The sequence below is a fragment of the Nymphaea colorata genome, chromosome 13, assembly GCF_008831285.2.
Source record: "Nymphaea colorata isolate Beijing-Zhang1983 chromosome 13, ASM883128v2, whole genome shotgun sequence".
In the NCBI taxonomy this organism is placed as follows: Eukaryota; Viridiplantae; Streptophyta; class Magnoliopsida; order Nymphaeales; family Nymphaeaceae; genus Nymphaea; species Nymphaea colorata.
This window is the reverse complement of record NC_045150.1, coordinates 5,501,177-5,529,010: the sequence shown is the minus strand read 5'-3', so window position 1 is coordinate 5,529,010 and position 27,834 is coordinate 5,501,177. Positions and strand designations below refer to the sequence as shown.

Genomic DNA, 27,834 nt, shown 5'->3' with positions numbered 1-27,834 from the left:
GTATGTTTGCATGGAAGTATAAGCCTTCTAAAACTTTTCTTGGAGCATGTCTTTGACTAAATGTGTAAGCTATGTTATTTGATATGTCACATGGGTGTCGGTGCTGGTGCGGAATGTAGTAGAGGGAAACATATAAGAAGGGAAAAAAGAGAAAAGAAGAATGGGTACGGTCAGCAACACCCGATGGGTTTAACCGTATTGGGTGCTATGTCGGGCCACACCCACACTTGAGTAGACGTGGGTCAGCAACACCCGATGGGTTTAACCGTATTGGGTGCTATGTCGGGCCACACCCACACTTGAGTAGACGTGGGTGCGCCACCATATTTGGCGCACTCATGCAACTTAGGTTATTTGTTGCATTTTGAAAAATATGTCACAAATAAAAGCCATGATGTGCATCCAGCCATATATGATAGTCTATTAGTACAATGTAAAGGTGTGCCCCATTCATTGCTTCTATAAAGTGTTTAAACAACTACTTAAAGGTATCTATCGTTTTGGTTATACAACAAATGTGCCACTAAAAATGCAATTATGTCATTGATAGTTCATGTACAAAACCTGAGCAAACGGCTATTGATGAGTATCGATGCTCACTGTCATCTAAAAAACAAGAACATCAATAAAGCATTTGTAAAATTGTAATCCACTATTGACCATGACCTTGCTCATAACATATTTGTTGCATATTCATTTTCATCTATTGCATCACATTATATAAACAAGGTCCTTTGCTTGATTTCTTTTGCAATTAATTAACCAGAACACATATTTCAGCATTTTTCATGGTCTTCACTATCCTCATCCTCAAGATAGTTTCTATAATCCATGAATGTGAATTGAATATTCTATTTGTAACTATCATCTAACTTTGCAAAAATAATAATTTGTTGTTGCAACACCAATACTACAATTACTTCCACAATGTAACGTGAAAATGCCATTTTACACTGTGACATTAACAAACGAGACACAATTAGAGGTACCAAAACATGGTTTACGAAGAAATTTTGTGTATTATATTTCTCATTTGAAAGCTTTAGCCATGGCAGCCAAGGCCAGAGAGAGAGAAAGACTTGGCTACCATAACCAAAAGGCAAAAAGACAAACCTCCACCATTGGATGAGGGCTTGATATGCAGAGAGAGAGTCACCATGAGAGGATCTACCATGACCTTGTTCTTCGGTGGTAGAGAAGATGAGGAAAAAAAAAAAAAAACATATCATCACCGACCGCCATGGTTGAGATAAAGAGAGAATTTGTGAGAAAACATCAGACGAGGATTTTTGAAACCTCTCATCCTTGGATCTAATATGCTCGGATCTACAGTCAGCCCCAAATCTAAGGTCTGGAGCAATCCAGCGCTACCCAAATGACTTTCTAGTACTGAAAATATGTTGGAGAGCATAATCATCATGAAATTTGAATATATGTGCCATCCTCGTTATCAAACTGAATTCATCAAAACATATGGATCAACATCATTTCAATTCTTTGCACCTATATATTATTGTTCTCTGAATGGGAAAACATACTTTCTTATTGTTGGGGAGCACCATGCTAAGCGTGTCATTAATCCGCTGAACGAAAACAAGTTACTATTGCGGGTCTACTTTTAGAGCACTGATCATGTAGGTGCTATCTTCATTAAATTAAAGCTTTCATTACCACATATTCTCCACTGCTATCAGATGGTACATGTACCACCTTGAACATGCAAATCATATAAATCAATTCAAAAGTACGTGTATGCACCCAATGAAGTGATTTGAAGCTAACAAAACCTTCGTAAAGGCTTATGAAATGCATACGGTGAAGATTTTATATGTAAATTGGGTCGTAGCAGCTCCTCACATTTAAAAAAAAAAAATCAAAATTTTATATGTAAATTTAAAATTTTGCTTTAAGCTATATAATTTTTTTTTTTGAAAAATTATATTTTGGCTCTTTTAAATTTTTGAAACTTTGGTGTCTAGAACGAAAAAGTTCTCTACCCCTGAAAACAGAGCAGATTGCCGCGCATACCTGGTTTTTCCAAGTCCGGTCCGGTCCTGGCCGGCTGGCGCGGCTCCTCCGCGCGTTGGATGAAGCTACAGGGGTCGAGGGCGCAGCCGAGGGTTCAAACTTGTAAGCAAAAGTCATCCGCGAAGGCGGCGGGAAAGTCTCAGACAAAAAGAAGAAGGAGAAGAAGATGTTGAGGGTCGCCCGACGCTTCCGACCCCTCAAGGTTAGTTCTCTCTCTGTCTCTCTCTTTCTCGTGGAGACCTGGCTTGCGCTTTCTCGTCGATGTCTTCCAGACGTTAATCTTAATCGGTTTCAATGGGAGATGGAGCATATGAATAACCGCGGTTTTGGTTCCCGTTTCATTTTTCTTGTTCAAGTGCTGCCTCTCTGATGCCTTCAACTCCTGATCTCTTCCAACTAATTCCGTGTGTGTGGTTTGCATTAATAGTCTTAACTCGGCATGCAAAAGGCACGTTGGTGGGGTTGATTGAACGAAAGTACTTCACGGACCCCTAAAACCTTATTGTAGGAATTTTTATGTTTCATGTTTCTTGAATGTGAATATATCTGCCTTATAGTATTATTATAGCAGCAACAATGGTGGTGGTAACCTAATCGTAGTAGTAGTAGCAGCAGCAGCAGCGTTGGGGTATGGGGAAGTGGCTGTGCTGCTGGATAGTCTTTTTCTGTCGCAAAAGGAATCGATGACTTTAAAAGATGTTGCTGTTAGCATCACGAAAAGAAAGAGAGTCAGGCTCATATCCTAGGCAAAGGGTTATCACAGTGGCACTTAATCTGAACATGTCAGCTGGTCCTTGAATGACCTTCAATCTTTTTGAATTCTGAGAGATGTCAACTTAATGATCCGTAGAATATGGAAAGGTTATAAAGGTGGAAGTAAGTGACGAGTGAGTTCACACTAGTATTTAGTGTGATGACAATACGCTTTGTTTGGATGGAGGGAAACTGGGAAAGGGAAGGAAAGGGAGGGATGGAAAGGAAAATAAAGGAAAGAGAGGGAAAGGGAATGGGAAAGGAAGAGAATGGAAATGAAAGGAAAGATGTGATTATAAAGCTTGTTTGGATAGAAAGGAAGAAATCGTTCAAATCATCTTTGTTTGGACTACATAGAAGAAATGAAAGGATAAAATTTATAATACTTCATGATAATACCCCTAACATTCAAAAATTTATCATTCAAATAAAAATATTTTTAATTTGATTTCCTGATTCAATAAAAGAAGAGCCACACTTACACCCGACATTTCATTGTATAGCAATAAATATGATAAAAATTTATATCAATCAAACAAAATGCCATTTTCAAGTGCACTAATTAGATGACATAAAAATGACAAAAACTTGATTTTGATAGAAGTTGTGAAATACCATCCAAGTCTCCAGTAATGGCCGGAAGGGAGAGAGAGACAGACCCGGCGCCCATTGGAGTCTTGACCAACGGCGGGAAGGGAGAGATAAAGCCACACAAGGTCGGTTGATGTCTCTTCTGAGGGCGGGTGAAAATGGTATACACAGTAGAAAGGGATAGACTTTTCCTTTCCTTCCCAATCCCTCCAATTTTGGAGAGATTGGATTTACATTAGAGCTCCATTTCCTTTCTCTTCCTTTGCAACTAAACAACATTTTACATTCCTTTCCTTTCCCTTCTTTTTAATTAATCAACCAAACAAAGAATTGATTGTTCTTTCTCTTCCTTCCTTCCATCCAAACAAAGTGTTAATGCGGAAGACCTAGGTGTCGCACCCAAATCCACCTGGCTGCAATTGAATCTTTGAAGATTTTCTATTTCTCAAGGATATCAGTTTCCATTATCTTGCCTTTGCCATGATCTCCTTCAGCTATATCACATCTTCATCATGTGAAGGCCAAATTCCATTTACTGAAAGCTCTGTCAAAATGAATGTAGTTGTCCAACTTTTGCACTGTGATTTATGGGAAACAACCTTCATTGAGCGGCAGCTGATCCTAATGGAATGGCTTGATTACATAGATCACATTCGCGGTAGGAAATGCATCATTACTAATAACTCAGGATGGAAGAGAGTCAGAGACATATGAGAGGCATAATTGTAGGAAGAAGAACCATTGCAGTACAATGGCGCTCGTTCCTTCAGTATAGTTCTCTAGTGGACCTTCTGCTGAATCTCCCAACGATTGATGTTGGGAGAGTTATAATGAGGTATGGGAGAAAAGATGGAAGAGATGATTACGTTTAAAGCCATTATCTTGGTTGGTTAGCTCGGGTTGAGAGGGGTATTCTGTCGGTTTTGCAGTAGCTAGGTTATGCTACTGGGTCTGATCTTTTTGTGTTTTGTTTGATGCAAAGCTTCCCCCTTGAAACTTGTATATATATTTCATTTTTACTTAATAAATAGTTGGGGAGCCTATCTCCTCCGCAGATCCTTTATTGCAACCTTCATTGACCATCATTTTAGCATTTTTTAGGTCAAAACTTGTGTTTGTCTCATGCTTTAGAAATCTAAAACCTTTTTCTTCACAAAAAAATTTATTACTATGATAAAAACTATTTGAAAAGCAAGTTAAAATAGAGTGCTAATAAATTTTTTTTTTTCAAATGAAATGCTAGATTTCCTAAATACCAAATGTATCAAACACCAACATTCTTGTGTTACCACTCCACAACAAAATGATATTGGTGAGCAAAAAAAATAAGAACCTTCTCAATGTTGCCTGCACATTTTATTTCAGGCAAGTCTTCGCTCTACATTTTTGAAGAAAATCATTTTGACAATTGCATATTTAATAGACAAATTGCTGAGCCAGCCTCTATTTTCAGGAATTCCATATGAAGCACCTTCGGCTATTTGGTTTTGTTTCTCATGTGCACAATATAAGCTGACCCATATATTTGATGATCAGGCCAAAAATGTACTTTTCTTAGCTATAGTGCTGTACATATATCCAAGCTGCATAAGAAGTTTCTAACCTTGATACTTAAGTCGATTCACAACCATGATGTTCACTTTGTGGAACTTCAATTTCCCTTCCATAGTTATAGTGGACCGGATCCCCAAGAGCATGCATATTACCTTCACCTGCAGCTGATTCTGATCTACTTACTGGTGATCTTCAAGTTTCCTCACTTCCCCACCAGTAAACATAATCCCAACCACCTTTTACCACCCCAGTGTATTGTCTCACATACATGAATGTCTTCCAAGGTTCTCACAACATTGGACCTTAGCGTCGCACCTCAAAGACTACTAGTGCTATACCACCACTAGTTCATCCTACTACTATTCATTATTAATGCAAGCTTTTGAGAATCACAAGGGAACACTATACCCCTTGCTCCCTACTTGTGAGTTGAACAATATTCACATAACTGAGTTTTTCTTGCAGCTGTTCATAATTACTTCAAACTGCAAATCCTTTTCAAGCCTTGCTAAGTCCACATTGATGTTATGGCAGCTGATATTTGGGCGTTAGAACTTATTAAAAAAAACCCTTGTTCTTTGAAAGATCTATCTCATGTCTGGTACTACACAGTTCCACTTTGCAAGAACTTCAAATCATTCTTTTGAAGTTTATCCTCTTTATCATAAATGATCCGCTTATCTCGAAATGACTTGACCCAATAGGGAAATCCCAATTTATTGGGCCTTTCGATACAATCAAATAGATTGCCATAAGGACACCATAGTCTAGGAGCCCAAACTATGTGATTGAATAAATCCTCAAAAACAAATGACACTTGGATTTGTTAAGAAATATGATTTCTTATTGTTGTTATCTCTTAATTAGGTATTATCTTAGTTAAGAGCTAGTTTAGGATTAGTTAGGAATTAGTTTAGGATTTAGTTTATTTCTTTCTTTTCTCTTTATTTTTTATTTTTTATTTTTTTATTTTTTTATTATTTCTGCCAAACTAGCCGTTGGCAGTTCCAACAGCTCTATTAAGAGCTGTTGGAACTAGCCCAACGGCTAGTTTAGCTCATCTCTTCTTATTCTCTCTTATAAATATCCTTGTAACAGTCTTTGTAAAGGATAAGCTGTGTTTTACAGCCTTTATATTGTTTATTGAATGAGTATTACTCTTCTTCACTTGGCCTTAGTGCCTTTTTGGTATTATATGTATTCTTTGTGACTGTTATAGTCACTTTTCACATGGTATCAGAGCCATTGGGCTGATTCTCAAAGCTTGTTAAAGGCTGCTGCTGAGATTTTATGTTGCTGGTTTGATTGAAGAGATTCTTTGCTGGAGGATATAATTTCTTGAAGGCCTTTTTGCTGCGGTTGCTCACCAACTGTTTGGTGAAATTTCTAGAAGAGTTTTTTCTTGACTTCCTTGGAGATTATTGTTTCAAGTATTGCTCTCATGGAAGACTCCAAAGTTTCAATTGAAGGAGGAAGCTATTATGCTCCATACAAGCTTGACGGAACCAATTATACACTATGGGCAAAATGTTTGGAAATGCATATCAAAGGAAAATATTTATGGGGCTTCATAAGAGGTACGTCTATCCCTCCCACTCTCAAGTTGACCAAAATAGAAAATGGGATTGAAAAACAACTAGATGGAGTGGAAAGACAAAATGCTATGAATGAATATTACAAAAAATTAGACGATTGGGAAGCTAAAAATTCTAGGATTAAAGAATGGATTTATGGAAGTATTGAACCTAGAATTGCCCAAAATCTTATGTATTATGAAAAGGCTAGTGAAGTTTGGGAATATCTTAAGGGAATGTTCACCCAAAAAGATATGGCCCGAAAGTATCTTTTGATTCAAAAGGCCCAAAGTATCAAGCAAGGAGAGAAAAATGTTAGAGAATTTTTCATGGAAATCTCTAGTGTATGGAATGAGTTAGATCAACTAAGTCCCGAACTAGGGTTGGACTGCAAATGCCATGAGATTAGAAGAAATGAAATAGATGAATTTCGGTTTTTTCAATTCCTTCAAGGGCTACGGCCCGAATTTGAACAAATAAGGTCAGCCCTTCTTTCTTCATCCTCTCCTCCACTCATTCATGAACTTCTTACAAAGCTAAGTGGAGAGGAAACTAGAATGAAATTATCCAAAGAAATGGATAAAGATAGTGTTCTTGTCTCAAAACAAGAAGAAGAAAGAGCCTTAGCCGCCTCTAGACCTGGAAACAACATCAAGTCTTTTAGACCTCCTCACTTTAAGAATCAAATTAGAGGAGAATATAAAGTTATTTGCCACTTTTGTCATGAACCGGGTCACATAAGACCTAGTTGCCCAAAGTTGAACAACAATGAAGGACAATCGCGGAATCTTGGAGGAAATTTTCTCAAAGGAGGAACTTCATATCCACAAGGAGGGCAACACAACCGGGGAATTTCATTTCCTCAAGGTGGACATTACAACATTAGACAATTTGATCAAAGAAAGGCCGCAAATGTCACAAATGAAGGATGTGATCTATCATCTATATCCACAACGTTGAATCAAATCATGACAGCCCTTCAACCCATGATCAAGGAGTCAAATTCCGGAGCACTAGCAACAACGGCATCCATCTCCAACACTCCTGGTATGTTTTCTTGGCTTTTAGATTCTGGTGCATCTTTTCATATGACACCAAATATATCATCTTTGACCAAATTTGAAAGAACAAGAAAAGAATCAAATGTTGTTACCGCCGATGGAACTTCTTTAAGTGTTAAAGGGATTGGGAATTTTGAAAAAGAATTTGGAAAACAAAAATTTTTTGTTCCAAAAGTTAGTTATGTTCCTAAACTTAATCTTAACTTACTTTCTGTGTCACAAATCTCAGATCTTGGATTTGATGTTGTTTTCTCATCAAATAAATGTTTGGTGCAGGATCACCAAACCGGGAGATTGATTGGGGAAGGTTTTAGAAGAGGGGACCTTTACTACATGGACAATTTATGCATCCCCAAAGAAAAGTTTTGTCACTATGTTGAAAATGTGGACATCAATGTTTGGCACCAAAGATTAGGTCATCCAAATGTTAGAAAATTGTCTATGATGAACCCTACCAAGAATATTTGTATTGAAAATTTTAAATGTAATGATTGTATACATGGAAAAATGAAATCTTTATCTTTTGGAGAAAGGAACTTCTTCTCTTCTTTGCCTTTTGAGCTTGTTCATTCCGATGTATGGGGACCCTCTCCTATCATGTCAAAAGGAGGGCTATCATATTATGTGATCTTTGTTGATGACTTCACTAGGTATTGTTGGATATATTTCCTAAAACATAAATCCGAAGTTTTTGAGATATTCAAAAATTTTCACATGTTAGTACAAACACAATTCAATGCTAAATTAAAAATTTTAAGGACTGATTCCGGAGGTGAATACATTTCAAATGAGTTCGAAAGATATTTGAAAAACTATGGGATAGTCCACCAAAAATCTTGTCCAAGAACACCTCAACAAAATGGACTTTCAGAAAGAAAACATAGGCACATAATTGAAACAACAAGAACCCTTCTTATTTCCAAAAATGTGCCTAAAAACTTTTGGGCTGAAACCGCACTTGCCTCTGTTTATCTTATAAACAGAATGCCTTCAAAAGTTTTACATAATACCACTCCGTTTGAAAAATTATTCAAGTATGAACCCGATTTCAATAGACTTCGTATTTTTGGATGCAAATGTTTTGTTCTTAATGACAAGGCTGATAAGCTAAGTTCAAAAGTTATTGAATGTGCTTTTATTGGTTATTCTGAAACCCAAAAAGGCTACAAATGTTATGACTCAATTAAAGACAAGATCATTGTCTCAAGGAATGTAAGGTTTTGTGAAGATGAAAGTGGTTTTAAAAATTGTGGGGAGTCACAACACAATAATGATTATTCCTTTTTATTTAAGTTCCTTTCTCAATGTGATGATGAAATGCATGATGGTGATGATAGCAACACTGGTGGTAATGATAGTAGAATGGCCAAGGATATAATCACTTATCATAGAAGAAACCGGCAACAAGAAGTTGGTGAAGAAGAACATCATGAGACCATTGATCTCCAACCAACTCAAAGTGGAGAAAACCTTAGGAGATCCACTAGAAATGTAAGACAACCCAATAGGTTTGTGTCTTATGAAACTTTTACTCCATCTCATAGAGCTAGAATTAATGCCATTCACTCTCACTTTGAACCTTCTACTTTTAATGAAGCATCCAAATATATTGAGTGGAAGAATGCCATGTTAGAAGAATTGGATGCCTTGAGAAAAGCCCAAACTTGGGAAATACAAGATTTACCTATAGGGAAAAAGACTATTGGATGCAAGTGGGTATACAAGGTGAAAACTAAAAGTGATGGATCCCTAGAAAGGTATAAAGCAAGGCTTGTTGCCAAAGGTTACACTCAAGAATATGGTATTGACTATGAGGAAACATTTGCCCCTGTAGCTAGAATGACTACTGTTAGGACCCTTATTGCTTTAGCATCTGTTAAAAACTGGAATATCTATCAAATGGATGTTAAAAATGCCTTTTTAAATGGGGATCTTATGGAAGAGGTTTATATGGAAGTACCACCAGGGTTGTCTGTTCCTCAAAGGAAAGTTCTTAGACTTAAGAAGGCTCTTTATGGCCTCAAACAAGCTCCTAAAGCTTGGTTTGACCGTTTTAATTCTGTTATTTCTGATTATGGGTTTCATTCTTGCTTAACTGACACTGCCTTGTTTGTTAAGTATACTACTGCAGGTATCATAATTCTTCTACTGTATGTTGATGATATGATCATTACAGGTAGTGATAAGGAAGGTATTAAAGAATGTAAGAAATTACTACAAGAAACTTTTGAAATGAAAGATTTAGGTTTTCTAACGTACTTCTTGGGTATTGAGGTTGCATACTCTACTAGAGGATATTTTTTGTCACAAACTAAGTTTGCTGCAGAGATCATTGCTAAATCAGGCATAACAGATGATAAGGTCACAGAAACTCCTGAAGCAGTAGGAAGCAAGATGAAGATTGATGATGGAGTTCCACTTGCCAATCCCACTCCTTACCGACAACTTGTGGGATCCTTGATGTACCTTAGCATCACTCGGCCTGACATTGCTCATGCAGTTCATACTGTGAGTCAATTTCAACATGCTCCATCAACCGTTCATATGGGAGCTGTTCTTCGTATCATCAGATATATTAAGGGAACAATAAACAAGGGAGTATTTATGTCTTCCTCTTCCTCCTTGAACTTGATTGCTTATACTGATGCTGATTGGGGAGGAGATCCTAATGATAGACACTCAACTACTGGATTTTGTGTTTTTCTAGGAGAATCACTCATCTCATGGAAATGCAAAAAGCAACAGAAAGTCTCACTATCCTCTACTGAAGCTGAATATCGAGCCATGGCTTCTACAACTATGGAAATTGTCTGGCTTCGCCAAATGCTCCTTGATATGGGAATAAAGATAGAAGAACCCACTGATTTATGCTGCGACAACAAGAGTTCTATCTACATTGCCAAGAATCAAACATTCCATGAACGAACAAAGCATATAGAAATGGACTGTCACTATGTTCGTGAAGAATTTTTGAAGAAGACTATCAAACTTCCATATGTCTCCTCCGAGTTCCAGCTGGCTGATTTCTTCACAAAGCCTCTATGTTCTCCCAGATTCAACTTTCTTTTAGATAAACTTTCGGTGATAGCACCGTAAGTTTAAGGGGGGGTGTTAAGAAATATGATTTCTTATTGTTGTTATCTCTTAATTAGGTATTATCTTAGTTAAGAGCTAGTTTAGGATTAGTTAGGAATTAGTTTAGGATTTAGTTTATTTCTTTCTTTTCTCTTTATTTTTTATTTTTTATTTTTTTATTTTTTTATTATTTCTGCCAAACTAGCCGTTGGCAGTTCCAACAGCTCTATTAAGAGCTGTTGGAACTAGCCCAACGGCTAGTTTAGCTCATCTCTTCTTATTCTCTCTTATAAATATCCTTGTAACAGTCTTTGTAAAGGATAAGCTGTGTTTTACAGCCTTTATATTGTTTATTGAATGAGTATTACTCTTCTTCACTTGGCCTTAGTGCCTTTTTGGTATTATATGTATTCTTTGTGACTGTTATAGTCACTTTTCACAGGATTATGCTCTTTCTTAAATGCAAAATACTGAATCATACTTGTTGAAGTATGTTAGATGGGTCTCGGGACCGGGTCCGGATCCGTATCCGATCCAACTTGTAGCCCTTGTTGGGCATTATTTAAGTTGTGTAACCCTAATCCTTATGGTGTGAATGAAAGACAAAGGAGAGAGAGAGTCTGGCGGCTAGTGGGCACCGGCTCCTCCTCATTCGTGGTTTTTTTCCTCTTGTTGAGGGTTTTTCCACGTTACATCGTGATCGTTGTTTCTCTTCCTCTTCTTGTTCGTGTTTCTACATGGTATCAGAGCCGACGAGTTTGGGAAATTTTTAGGGTTTGTGAAGTTCCAACCCTAATATCTCTCACCGCTACCATCGCCACCACTGCAGTCACCGCCGCCGCTGCCGCTGCCACTACCGCCGCCGCCGCCGCCGCTGCTGCCACTGCCGCCGCCGCCGCTGCCACTGCCGCCGCCGCCGCTGCCGCCGCCGCAGCCGCCGTTGCTGCAGCAGCCACCGCCGCTGCCGCCGCCGTTGCTGCAGCAGCCACCGCCGCCGGTGTACCCAATACCACTGTCGCTGTTTCCGCCGCCGCCGGTGTCACTCTTTGCGCCATCGCCATCGCAGCCACTCTTGCGGCGTCGCTCTTGCGCCGTCGCTCTTGTGTTGTTGACCGTCGCCGTCACCGTTGTCCCTTGCGCCACTGCCTTTTGCGCCGTAGTCTTGCTTCCCGAAGAAGAAAGAAGATATGCGTGCTTAGGCGCTTCCTAAGCTTGCCTCCCCCTATTCATGTCACTTCCTAGGGGTCTTTTGCAAATCCGGTGAAGTGCATCCGCCTCTTACCTGCAATATATTGCTTGGTTGATCTTTGATTCCATCTTCTTGTTTTTGTTTGGCGCCCACCGTGCAAGAAGAGGTGGCTGGTCCGTGACTTGGTAGAGGACGTAAAGGAGGAGAGGAGCGTAACTTGAGGATTGCCTCAACGTTTGCCGGCGTTCCGGCGATCGCATCCCCCTTTCCTTACAAAAGACCGGGGTTAAATTGGTCTTACGGGTGAAGGCTTTCCTCGTCTCGAAGTTGATTTCCTATTCACTTCTATACCTTGATACTTGTTGGTTTTTGGCTCTTGGATCTTGTTTCCAGCAAGGAGAACGTGTGGCGAAACCTCTACCCGTGGGAGATTGCAGCCCGAGAGAGAGAAGGCACCGCTTCCGTCGAGCGACATCGACGATCGTTTCCCCCAATCGACATTCTGTTCACTCTTGGGGCTGATTGGGAATCCGGATATTACTGCCCGTTGGTGCTCTCTGTTGTCATCGGTGCATCTCTTGTTGCCTCCTGTTGGACTATCTGTGATTATGGCAGCTTCTTCATCTATAGACGTTATGGCGGATTGCCGTATGGGAGAGTGGATCATTGATAGTGGCGCTACTCACCACATGACCGGCGATCCTAAGGTCTTTCATGGGTATAAGCTTTCATCAGGAAAGGATCGTGTTTCCCTTGCCGATGGTTCATCTATCTCTGTGGCTGGAAAAGGGAGTCTCCCACTTTTGAACAAGTTCTTAGTCCACAATGCTCTACATGTTCCTCATATTCCCTTGAATCTCTTGTCGGTTAGCAAGATCACGAAGGAGTTAAATTGCGAACTTATATTTTCCGCTGATCGCTGTGTTATGCAGGACTTGGTGACAGGGAAGAGGATTGGGATTGGCCTAGCTTCTGACGGGCTCTATCGTTTACCTATGCGTGCTGCTCAGGCTCTCATGACGGCAGTCAGCCAAGCCACGAAGAATAGAGAGGACTCCCTTCAGTTGCTTCTACGGTGGCATGAGCGCCTTGGACACTTGCCTTTTGGCCTTCTTAGACAGTTGTTTCCTGATATATGTTCCAGGTTAGATATGACTATGGTGTCTTGTGATGTCTGTCACCTGGCCAAACATGTTAGGGCTTCGTACCCATTGTCTAGCCATCGGTCTAATGAGGTATTTGCCATGATTCATTCTGATGTGTGGGGGCCTGCAGGGATTCCTTCTTGTCATGGTTTTCAATATTTTATCACCTTTATAGATGATTATTCTCGTAACACTATTGTCTACTTGCTGAAAGACCGTAGTGAAGTTCCTACTGTCATAGAGACTTTCATTGCCTATGTGGAAACTCAATATGGAGCATCTGTTAAGACATTTCGATCTGACAATGCTCGAGAGTATATGTGCCAGTCTGTTGATAGCTTCTTTCGAAAAAAGGGAATTGTTCATGAGACTTCCTGTAGTTATACCCCTCCTCAAAATGGAGTTGCTGAACGAAAAAATCGTCAGTTATTGAATATGACTCGGGCTCTTCTTTTTCAACGTCATGTTCCAAAAAAGTATTGGGGGGATGCTGTGTTGACCAGTGCGTATCTTATAAACCGGTTGCCTAGTCGCGTGTTGAATGGGAAGACGCCTCACTCTCTGTTACCGGGGACTCGTGAACCTTTCTCTCTTCCACTCAGAGTTTTTGGTTGTGTTTGCTTTATTCACAACCATAGTCCTCACATTAAAAAGCTTGATCCAAGATCTATTAAGGGCATTTTTTTAGGGTATTCTCCCACTCAAAAAGGGTACAAGTGTCGAGACCCTTCCACTGGTCGGGCCTATGTTACCAAAGATGTCACTTTCCTTGAACATGTTTCCTATTTTGGTGAGAATCCTCTTCAGGGGGAGTACTCTATGTCACGGGAAGAGTATTCTCCGAGTCAGGAAATTCAGTTTACAGATTTTTTGGACTACAGGCGTGACTCTGTTGGTCCATCTAGTGAGGTGCATGAACAGGAGAAAAATGGAGAGTGTTCCACTGAGGCAGAAGAGAAGTGCAATCGTTTATTTGGGCAAGTTTACTCTAGGCGAAGAGTTTGTACAGATGAGATGACAGGTGGTGAGAATTCTACTCCCAATCCAATTAGTCCTTCCCTGGATGACCCAAGTCGTGCGCAGAAGCAACCTGTTGAAGAAGAGATTCAGACTGTTGCTGCTAGTGAAGAGCTTCCCATCGCCCTGCGAAAGGGTGTCAGGTCATGTACTCAACATCCTATTGGTAACTTTGTTTCATATTCTAGACTGAGCAAGGACTACAAATGCTTTGTATCTTCTCTTTCTTTGACTATGATTCCCAGGAATGTTGCTGAGGCTCAGAGTGATCCTAAGTGGACCTATGCTATGCAAGAAGAGATGGAAGCCTTGCGAAGAAACATGACATGGGAAGTTGTAAAGATTCCTGAGGCGGCTCACTTGGTTGGATCTAAGTGGGTCTACACCATCAAGTACAAACCAGATGGGAGTGTTGAAAGATACAAAGCTCGTCTTGTGGCCAAGGGGTTTAGTCAGAAATATGGGATTGATTATTTGGAGACCTTTGCTCCTGTTGCGAAGATGAAGACGGTCAGAGTCATTATCTCTTTAGCTGTGATGAAGGAGTTGAAGATGTACCAACTTGATGTCAAGAACGCATTTCTCAATGGAGACCTTGAAGAGGAAGTATATATGTGTATGCCTCCAGGATATGAGGAACCTGGAAAATGTTGCAAGCTAAGGAAAGCTTTATATGGGCTCAAGCAATCTCCTCGAGCATGGTTTGAACGACTCAGACTTGTCATGAGACAATGTGGATACCATCAAGGGAATGGAGATCATACACTTTTTGTGAAGAGAAATAAGCAAAAGGTTACTATTCTGTTGGTATATGTTGATGATATGATTGTCACAGGTGATGATGAAGATGAAATAATGAAGTTAAAGAAACTGTTGGCGATCGAGTTTGATCTTAAGGACCTTGGTAAGTTGAAATACTTCCTTGGCATAGAAATTGCTAGGTCTGGGACTAGCCTTGTGCTAAATCAACGGAAGTACACTCTAGATTTGTTAAAGGAGACTGGGAAACTAGGGTGTAGACCAGCTTCTACTCCTCTAGATGCTGGCCATAAGCTAAGTCTGAGAGACGGGGAGCCACTCTGTGAAGAGGCAAAAAGAAGATATCAATGTCTTGTAGGGAAGTTAATTTATCTTACTCTCACTAGACCTGATATTACCTTTGCTGTGAATGTGATGAGCCAGTTCATGCATGCTCCCACGGATGCCCACTTGAAGGTTGTTGACAGGATCTTGTGCTACTTGAAGAGGAATCCTGGCAAAGGTCTCTTATATGTCAAGCAAGACACTCTTGGGATTGAAGGTTATTCAGATGCAGACTGGGCAGGCTGTATTGACACTAGGAGGTCCACCTCTGGCTATTGTATTTATTTGGGAGGGAATCTCATAGTGTGGAGAAGTAAAAGGCAAGATGTTTGTTCGCGTTCCAGTGCTGAAGCAGAATACAGAGCTGTTGCTATGGGAGTTTCTGAGCTTTTGTGGCTGAAAGTATTGTTGACTGATATTGGTATAAAAGTTGAAGAACCAATGAAGATGTATTGCGATAACAAGTCTGCAATTAACTTGGCCAACAACCCTGTGCTTCATGACAGAACAAAGCATGTTGAGATTGACCGACATTTCATTCGAGAGAGAATTGATGCTAAAGAACTTATACTTCCTTACATGAGATCTGAAGACCAAACGGCTGATGTTCTGACGAAGGCTTTATCTTCGACCTCATTTGAGAGAAATGTATCCAAGTTGGGCATGTTTGATATGTATGCCCAACTTGAGGGGGAGTGTTGAAGTATGTTAGATGGGTCTCGGGACCGGGTCCGGATCCGTATCCGATCCAACTTGTAGCCCTTGTTGGGCATTATTTAAGTTGTGTAACCCTAATCCTTATGGTGTGAATGAAAGACAAAGGAGAGAGAGAGTCTGGCGGCTAGTGGGCACCGGCTCCTCCTCATTCGTGGTTTTTTTCCTCTTGTTGAGGGTTTTTCCACGTTACATCGTGATCGTTGTTTCTCTTCCTCTTCTTGTTCGTGTTTCTACAATACTCATTGGTCGTGAATGGATCTATAAAGTTAAATATAAATTTGATGGCTCCAAACATAAATGTTATGAACCCGGTTTGTGGCTAAGGGAGAACGCATATTGAAGGCATTGATCGCCATGAAGGAACACCAAGTTAATGCTAATAATGCATACGTGGAAACTTATATGAGGAAGTTCGCGTGGATCTTCCTTCAGACTTCACTCAAAAAGGGGAGCAACATATATGACGAAGAAATCTATCTGTGGCCTCAAACTATCTTTTAAAAATTGGTTTGCCTAGTTGACAGTGTCCAATCCAATTAAAATTTGTGCAACCAAAGGCCAATTGTTCCTCCTTTTCTAGAATAAAAACAAACAAGAGCTTATTTGTCCTCATCTATGCAGATGACATCATTATTACAGAAGACAACTGAAGGACTCAAGCAAATTAACATATTTCTTTTGGAATTGAGGTGGCCTAATTCAGCAAAGCAGTATTCGTCTCTCAAAGGAAATATGCAAGAGATAGTTTGAAAGATGTAGGCTTACTAAAGCTTGACCTACAAAGATTCCAAGGAAGCAACATCTAAAGCTGGATCCTGAAAAGGGAGAACTAAGTCAAAATCCAGTGCAATATTGATGAATGATGAGAGATTAATCTATCTCACAATTCCAGGCCCAACATACTTCACTTAGTCGACATGTTGAATCAGTTCATGAGCCAACCATAGACTCCTCACATGGATATAGCGAATTGACTTCTTAGATATTTGGGAAACACATGGAGTGTGTTGTCATCAGCAAGCAAATTTTAGGTAGACAGCTATTTTGATTTTGATTGGCCTTTATCTCCTGTGATGAAAAAGTACACCATCGGATTTTGTACAATGGACGGAGACAGCCCTCTTACTTGGAAAAACCAAGAGGGAAACAATAGTATCAAGCTCATCTGCTGAAGTTGAATTTAGATCTATGGCCTTAATATGCTGTGAATTAACCTGGATCAGATACTTGCAGATTTGGGAGTCAAGCATGATCAACTTATGGGCCTCTGTTGTGAGTTTATGGCAGTCAAAGAGACAGATACATAGTGGCTAACCCTTTATTACACAAGTCTGTGAAACTTAAAGAGATTGACAGCTATGTGACAAATGAAAAAGTTCAAATCAAAGGTGTGAGGTCTAAAGAAGGTTCATATCCAGCAACAACCAGGTTGCAGATCTCTTCACCAAACCATTGGGATGTGAACAATTTTCCAAAGAAGCAAATTGATTCTCCTTGATCCAGGAGCTTCAACTTGAGGGGAGTGTAAAAGGCCCAGGCATGAGGCCCAAATACACTTGGCTGAGACAGAATGTCCAAAGACTGGTTGGTTCTCAAGAATTTCAATTTTCATGTTGACTTTATCCTGATCTCCTCCCGCTGTATCATATCATATGCATGTGTCCCATGAAATGTTTCTCTCATCTCAAATTTGAAATACCGTAGAAGATACATATGTACCATTTCTCCACAAGGTAGAAATATACAGCAGTTGTTACTGAGCAAATGCCTCACCACTCTGTTCTCTTTCCATGCAAGAGCCAATGGTAACAGTTACAGAGCTAAGAGATACTCAATGTGTGCACTATATTGGACAAGTTTGCATTTTATGATAATCAAGAAAAAATGCAACCTTGCATTTTGGTTGCCTTAGCTAAAGGAATTATCACGTGTCCTGTTCAATGCTATTGACACTGTGCATTTATGATTGATTCTGATACATAATATTGCCTGCAAATTGAAAGGATGCTAGCTGACACATGGGTTAAAAAATAAGTATTTTTTCAATTTTATTAAATTATTTTAAATGTTATTTATTTTAGTTATTAAATTTTACATAAGAATTGTGCAAACAGGTCCTTACTTATGCATTCGTAACCTACGCCATTGTTAAAGTTTCTAAGATGAGATGGAAGAAGCTAATATTTATAACATTGTCCTGCCTGTATGCTGTTCTCTAAATGTTGTACCTTGAAAGCGTCGTCGGGATTTTCTTGTAGTCTATTATCTACATGTTCACTTTTTGGATTTTTCCTGCATGGATTCTTCCGTTCTGTTAGTTTCTAGCCCAATCTATATATTTGTGTGCTGCTCCCACTCTTTACCGTGTTCATGCTTTGCAGATCACTGAAAATGGATTGGCTCCTGTCAGATGCACATCTGCGCAGGTTCACAAGGCACAGGACATTTTGTTTAACCAATCACTACGGGGATCTCATACCAATTCCCATGGAAAATCATTAGTGCACCCTCCTCTTTTTCATCATCTTCCAGGCCTTAAACTTCCTCCTTGTCTGTCTGATTATGTGGAACCTTGCCCTACAAAGATCACTACACTTCCAAATGGTTTGAAGATTGCATCTGAGAACATCTTGGTAAACCAATTCTGCTGACTAATTTACTTGATCTTGTACGTGTTTTGTTTATTTTAACGGTGCAATTTACCTGATAGCAGGGGCCCGCAGCCTGCATAGGTCTTTTTGTTGACTGTGGTTCCATATATGAGTCAGAATGGTCCCATGGTGTGACACATCTTTTAGAAAGAATGGCATTCAAAAGCACGAGGAACCGAAGTCATTTATGTATTGTACGTGAGATGGAGGCTGTTGGAGGGAATGTTTCTGCTTCTGCCTCAAGGGAGCAGATGGGTTACTCATATGATGTTTTGAAATCCTATCTACCTCAGGCCATTGGATTGCTTATCGATTGTGTTAGAAATCCCTTGTTTCTTGAAAACGAAGTCAAGGAGCAGGTCATCTTTTTTTATATATTACCTTGTTAGTACTGAGTTTGGCTTTTTTTTTTTTAGTTCGCTCTATGGTTTCCTCTCACACAGTTTGAGATGGCTGCAGTTAACTAAGGTAAAAAGAGAAATTGGAGAAATTTCAGACAATCCACAAAATTTCCTTTTGGAAGCTCTTCATCCTGTTGGTTATTCTGGTGCATTGGCGAATTCGCTGATGGCATCTGAATCTGCTATAGACAGATTGGATGGTTCTATCATAAGAAAATTTGTTGATGTAAGTTTGTTTTAATTCCTTAATTTGACATGTTTAAATGGAAGCATTTTGCCTCCTTATAATTAGCAAAGCTCCATACTAGTGTTCTTACTTCTTAGGTGCTCGGTGCATTTTGAAACATTCGTAATGTGTAACATGCTAAATGCCAGGAAAATTACACTGCTGAAAGGATGGTCTTAGCAGCATCTGGGGTGGATCATGAAGAACTATTGACTATTGCAGAACCACTGCTGTGTGATGTAAGAAGTGGTGCTCCCTTGGAGGAGCCAAGGTCCATCTATGTTGGTGGTGATATTAGGTACCCAGCAGACTCGCAGGTTATCTTGCTATACCTGGGTATTCCCTTTATTTTCCTCAAGTGCTTGTTGGTTCATTTATACATTTAAGCTTATTTTTCTTCCTGGTGTTTGATTTTCCTTTTGTGCTGTAGAAGACTCATGTGGCATTAGCTTTCGAAGTACCTGGAGGTTGGCGTGAAGAGAATGATGCAACAGCAGTGGCTGTTTTGCAGGTGTGGAGTATGTATTTGCTGTTATTTTTTCATGCCTTGCAGTTAGGACTCTCTCATTCTGAGCCATACTGTCGTTTATGTGCCAGACCCTCATGGGAGGCGGCGGTTCATTTTCTGCTGGTGGCCCAGGGAAGGGGATGCATTCTCGCTTATGTGAGTGGCTAAAAAGTTGGTTATGATTTTTTACAAGATTATGCAAATTTGCTTTGTTAATCAGAATTAGTAATCTAATCCACTCTTTGCACTTTGATAGGCTATTTAATATTTATAGGTTGTGGGGAAGTCAGATTTAAGATAACAAGTTTGCGGACTAACTCAAACAGCATACTTTGTCTAGGATTTTAGTGATGTTCCCTTCCCTTCCTGGTATAGGTTAATTGCCTGATAAACATGGATGTTCTTTCTGTGTGCATGTGTGTGTTTGCATGTACATTTATGTGGGTTGGGAGGGGGAGGGGGAAGGAGAGAGAGGACCCCTGTGCTAGCATTAGATCCGGGTCAGCATGTAGCCTCATGTAAAAGATTGAAAGGAGCAGATCCAACTTGCTATGATTGGTGCTCGAATTGGTTCTAGGTAAGAAATTTTTTTTGAGCCTTTGAAGTAATAAAAGTTTGTTAATCATACTTGCATCTAATTAACTGAACTTGTTAATAATGGTTCTGCATTTATATGCGCAAATGTATTATTCTATGCTGCACAAATATCAAATATGTAAATGTTCTTGTGGCTGCTTCTTTCTTGTAATTCTACTGTGGTTGATGCAGATTTACGTGTCTTAAATAAATACCTGCAGATCGATGCCTTCTCTTCTTTCAGTAGTATATATAATCAGACTGGGATGTTCGGAATCCATATAACTACGGTAAGGGCAGAGTGCATACATGGAATGTCATATATGCTTTTCAGAAAATGCTTACTGTCACATTGCTATTTTTTCAAGTATTCTTATAGAAGCTGTATCTTGTTTCATATATTTTTGAAGATACGTTCTATTAAGAGTTTTTTTCCATGACAAAGAATAAAAATTTAAAACCTGAAAACAAACCATCGCTGGTTGTCAGAGACCAGTCACTGCCTCACCCTTACAGTCACCAGTTGCCAGTTTCCACTTGTCCTTGCTAGTCGCTGGTCAACCAAAGGCAGAGAATAGAGAAACCTGAAAACAAACTGTTGCTGGTTGTCAGTGGCCAGTCACTGTCTCACCATTGCTATTGGTTGATTGCCCATCATCCTTGTACCACTCGTCAATTGCAGAAATCAAAGAGAGATGAAAAGTAGAATAATCATGCTTTTCAGTGGTCTGGTGACTGGTGATGTTGTAACTTGCAACAAACCCTAAGGGGGTTGTTTTTTTCTTAACTCCATAGAAGGACAACACTAACCTTTTGTAGAGTCTGACCGCATTGGACCCGATGTTGACTTTGGTCAGGTGCACACCTGCCTTGGACAGGAAAGGGTGGGCTTAGTCACCTGTATCTGACTCACATGGTAGGTGTAGTGAACTGTAAGTTGGTACACATTTATGCTTATATATATGTGTGTGTGTGTGTGTGTGTGACTGTGTGTGTGTGTATAAAAAGAGAGAGAGAGAGGGGGGGAGAGAGAGAATGGTGGCTACTTGATCCATGCCTAATCATTAAAACCATCAATCTTGCATGGATAGACAGTGGGTTTTTCTTTCCCTTCCTATTTTTTAATGATCTTCCTTTTCTATTTAGGCATGGATTTGATAGGCATCAGTTGGGCATTATTCACTTCCCTCTCTCTTTCTCTCTCTCTCTCCTCTCATATATATATATATATATATGTATGTATGTACTTTAAAAGATTCTAACTGTGACTGTTTCAGGGATCAGATTTTGTGGCAGATGCAGTTGAAATTGCAACAGAAGAATTACTGGCTGTTGCTATCCCTGGAGAAGGTTTATTTCCTTAAGTTAAAGAGTACTTTTGTATTATGGATTCCTCAGCCCCTGTTTCATATTGTTTCATTTATTTATATATTACTCTGGTTTTACAGTTACTGAGGCGGAATTGTATCGAGCCAAGAATGCTACCAGATCAGCTGTTTTGATGAACCTAGAATCAAGAGTAGGTTTCTCATATATTTCTTGAGCTGAAGTTTTATTCATGTTGATTATTTTAATTTCTTTCTTTTCTTTTTCTTTTTTGTTTAGATGATCATTTGTGAAGATATTGGCAGACAAATTTTGACATATGGAAACTGGTATTTGTTTAACTTTTTCATCTGTGAAACTTTTAGTTTTTTCTTGAACTTTCCTGTATACATAGTTTTGTTCATCCTATCATCTATGAGTCTTAATATGCAAGGAGCTGTTATTATCTTGTGTCTGGTCCATTCCTCCTATCTGTAGCTTCCTTTTGTTGGCATTTTCCTTTGGCCTAGCGTGATGCAAGATCCTTGTGTGCAAACCTTTTTTGGAATTGTCATGGATGTAAAACCAATGTCCTGAAGAGTAATTTGTGTCCAAGATTTGTAGGAGTCATTTTGTAAGAATAAGTTGCAAATATACTTTTGTGATCCTCTATGATTCAGCCCTCAAGTGATTTATTTTGTCACGCCTGCATGAGAGGACTGTTAAGAACTTCAGTTTGTATCATATTTGCCAGGTTAATTTATGTTTTATTATATATTGAATTTATTGTGTGTTTTGCATTAAATGTGATATGTTCGGTATTCTAATACTATCTATTTTATCTAATTGGATTGAGAGGATTTGGATGTTAATGTGCTTTTTTTTTTTTTTTGTGTGTGTGTGTGTGTGTGCATGAGACTCAGAGAGAGAGAGAGAGAGAGAGAGAGAGAGAGAGAGAGAGAGATGGGAGATGTTCAGCAGTGTTGATGATAAGTTGGCTAATGTTTGGTTTGGCATAAGTTTATGTGATGAACTGATGCAGCGTACTGATTTATGGTGTCTCAAGTGGCTATAAGCTGTATTTCGGTGATAAGGAACATTTTCTTACAATATGGTGTTTGAAGATAGTAGTTGTTGTTACATGCTCTGCGCCGTTTGAAGTTGCATCCTTCATAGTGCCAGGCATGGGGATCCTATTCCTAAAAGATAACTCGGCACTGAAAGATGGTGGTTACCTCTTACTGGGTAGCTCAAACTATTAGCATCTCAAAATTGAAGGAGTTTTGGTGTGTTAGCTTCTCAGGTGTTTGAAGATAGTTGTTGTTTTTAAATTTTTGGCACCATTTGAAGTCACATCTTTCATGGTGCCAGGCATGAGGATCTTATTCCTAAAAGGCTAAAACTATACTAAAAGATAGCTTGATACTGGAAGATGGTGGCCACCTCCTACTGAGTGGCTCAAATTATCAGCATCTCAAAATTGGAGGAGGTCTTGGTATGCTAGCTACGCAGTTAGAGATTCTAACGGCATTTTTCCCATTGTTGGGTTCTGTGTGTATATAGGGCATTTTCAGAGGGCGAGTGAAGTGTTGTTTTGTGGGTCCTGTGGATAATCTAATAGTGACCTCTACAACGATTGATGTAGTGAGTGAAATGAGGAGAGAGTTTGAAGGAAGGAGTAAAAACTCAGGTCTAGCTTTGGAGGTTGCCACCAAACTTTAAGGATAGAACAGAGTAAATTATGTGGTTCTGCAAAAGGAAATATTGTTATTGTTGATCAAGTATTGGCCATTAGCCTTGTGATCCAGGAGCATGTGTGGCCCGACTGTGCTCCTGCCTTTTCAGATATATAAATGACTGAATGTCTCTGGTCAGGGTCTGCCTAACTCCAAAGTTGAGAGAGAGAAAGAGAGAGAGGTCTGACTAACAAGATACCCATCTTGTTGGATTTATCAGATTGGTTGTCATCTTTCCCGTGGTACAACTTGCGAGATGTTTTATGTAGGGTATCTCAGGTGAGGCAGGGCCATTCAAATTATTGCTGCTTTCAACATATTTCTGAACAGTATGCAATGCAAATAGTATTTCCAAAAGATATTGGTACGTCCATTTAACTAAAATACCATATACAAACTCACGTGGGGCAAAATTGTGTACCACTTTCCTTATCCATGCATTGACTGGACACTTTTGTTGTCTGTATGATAACCAGACATGATGCTTGTTCACAGGAAGCCGGTTGAGCATTTTCTGAAGGCTATAGATGAATTGACTCTTGATGGCCTTACAATGATTGCTAAGAAGATCGTTGCTTCTCCACTTACAATGGCTTCATGGGGGGATGGTATCTTCTGCTTTATTATTCCGTGACATTTCATATGCATTTCTGCCATATATGTTTACCAACTTACCATATATGTTTTCCAGTTGGAAATAGAAAGGTTTAAATTGTTCTTATTATTTGTGAAGAATCTGTCTCAAGAATAAAAAACATGACCCCTTTTAAGTTCTGGATGGTTCTTATTTTGTGCTAAGAGTTTATGATTTGTGTGCTATTTTGACCTTTTTATGTAACATACAGCTTCTTGGCATCAGAAACAATTTATGAGTTACAGTTTTAGCCCAAAAAGTTCTTGGACCCTACTGTGTTTCTACAATTTATAGTTACAGTTTTAGCCCTAAAAGTTCTGGACCCTACTGTGTTTCTGTGTGTATATTGTTATGACATTATCAGAATTTGAAACTAATAATACCTATAAAAAGTATGCAACTTAGTCTTGCTCCTTTTGAAGCATACGGAAATGGATGTTCGGTGGTTACGAAATTTGCAATCAAACTAGGAGGCTAAAATAGTCCAAGAACTAGTGAAATCGAGTTATATTGGTCATTGGTCAGTGGCAAACTTGTAATTTTCAGCCATGATCAAGGGTAGATTAGTAATTGGCTAATCGAGATTAAATTATGTAAATCATGATTAACTTTAGCTAATGACAGTTTAAGAGCTTAGGCACCCAATGAATGACGGATTAGAACTCTTAAGCTAGGATTAGACACTAAGTTGTACTTGGATTGAAATTAATCATTTAAATCTAATTAATTGAACAAACCTCCTCAAAATATATTATTGTTTTTTTAAACCTCCTTAAGATAGAATAATATAAAATAGAATATAGTGAGTAATAAAAGAATAATAACTTTTGGCTATAAATGGGGGTTGCTACCCCTTTTGGATCTAAGGCAGAAGAGGAAGAGAAGAGAAAGAGGGGAGGAGAAAGGAGGAGGAAGAGAGAAAAGAAGAAAAAGAGGGAAGAGAGGAGAAAAAGAGAGAGAGAAGGAGAAAGAGAAAGAAGAGGAAAAAGAGAGAGAAAGGAGAGAGAAAGTATCCTTCTTTGATGAAACTTTGCCGAATCCTTCCTCTCACGCATTGTAATCACCTGGAGCAGAGATTTTACCAAAATATCAGGTATAATGAAAGTTATTGCAATTTTTTCCGACTACATGGAAAATTTAAGATTGTTTTTGCCATAGAAATTTTAATTGTTTCTCTTAGGCTGCACTTTGTAGCTAATATTCATGATTCTAATGGATCGGAATCCAGAAAATCAAAAGCGGTAAATGAGATGTTGTTGAGTTTTCGTTAGAAACCTTGAACCCTCTTGTTTTGCGTGTAGTGCATACGAGCAACCGGATGCCAACAATGTTCACGTGGCTTAATTATGTAGGCTGCATCGAAATCTATGTTGAACCGCACACTGGTTTACTGTATCGTGAAACTTGACAGTGGGCTAGGCTAGGCCGTGGGACCCAGCTAGCCTTAATCGGCCACGATTATTAGTAGATCTTGGTCTGCTATGAAGCAGTTTTGGTTAAATAACGTTGGTCGGACCTAGAGTTGAGATCAAGCCGGACAGGCAATTGACTACACAGAGTTTTAGTTAAGATTTAATGTTAATAATACGTAATTAGATTAATCACGTAGTTTATAGCGTGCTTAGACTAGCAAAGTTGAGATTTAACAGTCTTGAACTAAGTTGTAAGTTTAAGCAAATGGCTTAAGTTAATTAAGTTCAGCTTAATTCTTTGAATACATGTTCATGGATACATGCATGTTATTTAGTTGTATTTGTTTTCGGAAGTATGTGCCACTCAAATAGTTAATGCAAGCAGGGTAGTGATGATAGATGTGAAAGTATGCTCATGCATTGAATTATTGAGCGTGATGGTTGTTTATTTATTTACACAAATGTTTGCTCATGGCCTAAGTTATCATTATGATGGGGGTAATGGCCTGGGGCCAGTTTTATATTTTCAAATTGATGGTATAAGGAGAGTCTAAGAACGACCCAGTATATCGAAAATGAAAAGTCTGTGATCGGTACATATTGCGATTATAAAGAGTTAAACTCAACTGTAAAACATAAAAGGGGCCAGGTTGGGTGGCGAAGGGGTCCGAGGACCCGCGTGATTGGAACCTTCCCTGAATGTAGGGATTGATGTATAAAGTGCTCATTTCTCGGGTTACTTAGAGAGCCCATCCCTGGCGTGAGGCAACGAGTGGGGAATGCAGTAACACAATTGAGCTCAACGAAATGTGAGTCATGGCAATGGTTACCCCAAAATATGTCAGTATTCCCAATGACTCAGTGTTTGGGACCTTAAGTTGTGCAATGGTCTGCCCTAAATACACCGATGAGCCTTATGCGGGTCCATGTGTATGCATCATAAAAATTCATGAGATGCAATAATGTCATATACATTTTCTCTAGGTACTTTTGTTTGTACATACTTATACAGTTTTTTAAGTTGTTTGAGAATAAGACTTTGAGAGTTGTGGCTCTCCAACATATATATAAAGTAATGTTTTTTATTAATAGGTGTTTTTCGTAGCACCATTAGCTGTTAGGGCAGATAGTGTTGTGGGCTAATTATGCAAGCAAGTTATTTGTACACAATAGACAATTCGTGCTTACGCCAACTTCGTAGGTGTGTGAATGTTCTGCTTTCGCTGCACCAAAAAAAAAAAAAAAAAAAAAAAAAAACTTTATATCTATTTCTTTTTCATGTTTAGCTGTGTATGACATTGGAGCATTACACTTTAAGTTCTTGTTGAATCTTGTGCTACCAAGAGTTTTTGCCATATTAATCGATCCAGGCATTTTTCTTTCTTGTTGCTATTTGTCCTGGGAACTTGCCTATATCCTCAGTTCCTCGCATGCTTGTTTTCCTTTCTTTGTGGTTTGTTTTTTCCTCTTCTTCATCCGACTTGGTGACATTTGATTTTCCTTTGCTGAATATTTGTTTATTTTTTTATTGCTCTTGAACCTTTCCTTTGCTTCCCAAATGGCGTTTAACCACTCGGTTTCTTTTATGTTTCAATTTTTCTTATAAAATTCGCCCAGAGTAAAAGCTTGTTGGTAGCATCGCATTGTTACAAATTCCAAATAGTTCTTTTAGGCGATGGACCATTCATTGCATTCCATTACGTGGACGGCTTGCCCTTTACTGAACTCTTCTTTTTCCTTTTTCTTTTTCCTTTTTGCAGTTGGTCGTGTCCCGAGCTATGATTCTGTCTGTCAGCAATTCCACTAAAATTGAGTTTTGGTTGCTCCAAACCTGCTGAAATTTGGCATCTGGTTTTCCCCATAACTTATGTTATCATTATGAAGGAAATGGACTTCCTGTGGCTTGTTTGGAGGTACTGTATTCCAATGTCATTGGCGCTGCAATAGTAATTGATTCCTTTTATGTACATCTCTGATGCATATCTTTTAATTCATTGAATATAAAATTTCACTACTGTTGTTGATGCCCTTGCAGTTCTCTGCTTTGACATGCACTGTCCATATCATGGCATCATAACGTGTTTCTTTTTCTAGCTCGATGTTGACAGGAGAGCCGACTTGACCAAACAGGAACCTGGTCAGTTTTAGGGGGTTGACAGAAGGAGCCCCGTCTCCATGAAAATCAATAAAACTCGGACGTTGATTTTTCTTTTCCTTTTAATCATCCGACGAGCAGAACTTATTAAAGAACCTCAGATTGGTTGGAAACAACAATGAAACCCTCAGACTGATTAAACTAATAATACTTTGTCGTTTTCGGCACCAATCATTTGTGATGCGTCATATGTGATAGTGGTTTGGAAATTGGAGACTGAAAAAGGGTGGAGAAAAGAAAAGAAAAGAAAAGAAAAAAAAAGAAAAGAAAAGGAGAATTGTGGTGGACTGAAAGAACATGGTGCCAAACGTGAAGAAATAAAAAAGGTGGGTCTTCTATGGAGGCTTCTCACTTATTTCCTCTGGTCTTCATCTTTCTGCTGTGTTTGACAATGAAACCTGCTAATGGTGTGGCCCCATTGGGGAGGCGTGGCTTCGTTACGT

The 27,834-nt window shown here is 39.1% G+C and overlaps 1 protein-coding gene across 6 annotated transcripts; it reads left to right on the top strand.

Moving 5' to 3' along the window:
* Positions 1-1,990: 1,990 nt before the first annotated feature.
* Positions 1,991-27,834, top strand: LOC116267025 (mitochondrial-processing peptidase subunit alpha-like). 6 transcript variants are annotated; one of them, XR_004175507.2, is made up of 14 exons: positions 1,991-2,230; positions 18,169-18,420; positions 18,498-18,797; positions 18,898-19,065; positions 19,215-19,382; positions 19,496-19,576; positions 19,663-19,729; positions 20,342-20,439; positions 21,427-21,499; positions 21,598-21,668; positions 21,755-21,804; positions 23,686-23,798; positions 26,997-27,149; positions 27,272-27,834. XR_004175507.2 is itself a non-coding variant. In XM_031648573.2 (13 exons), exons 1-13 carry the CDS (start codon positions 2,195-2,197, stop codon positions 27,041-27,043), a joined length of 1,521 nt encoding a protein of 506 aa, XP_031504433.1. In that variant the 5' UTR covers positions 1,991-2,194; the 3' UTR covers positions 27,044-27,264. The 6 variants fall into 6 exon arrangements, 4 of the variants coding, with proteins under 4 accessions (XP_031504433.1, XP_031504434.1, XP_031504431.1 ...); XR_004175508.2 differs by having other exon boundaries at positions 27,331-27,832; XM_031648573.2 differs by lacking the exon at positions 27,272-27,834 and having other exon boundaries at positions 18,501-18,797; positions 26,997-27,264.

Excerpts from the sequence above, each read along its gene's own strand:
- LOC116267025 (XM_031648571.2), top strand. The coding sequence starts at position 2,195 with ATGTTGAGGGTCGCCCGACGCTTCCGACCCCTCAAG. Across the intron at positions 21,669-21,754 it reads TGATGAACCTAGAATCAAGA|ATGATCATTTGTGAAGATAT; the intron begins GTAGGTTTCTCA and ends TTTTTTGTTTAG. Across the intron at positions 23,799-26,996 it reads AATGGCTTCATGGGGGGATG|TTGGTCGTGTCCCGAGCTAT; the intron begins GTATCTTCTGCT and ends TCCTTTTTGCAG.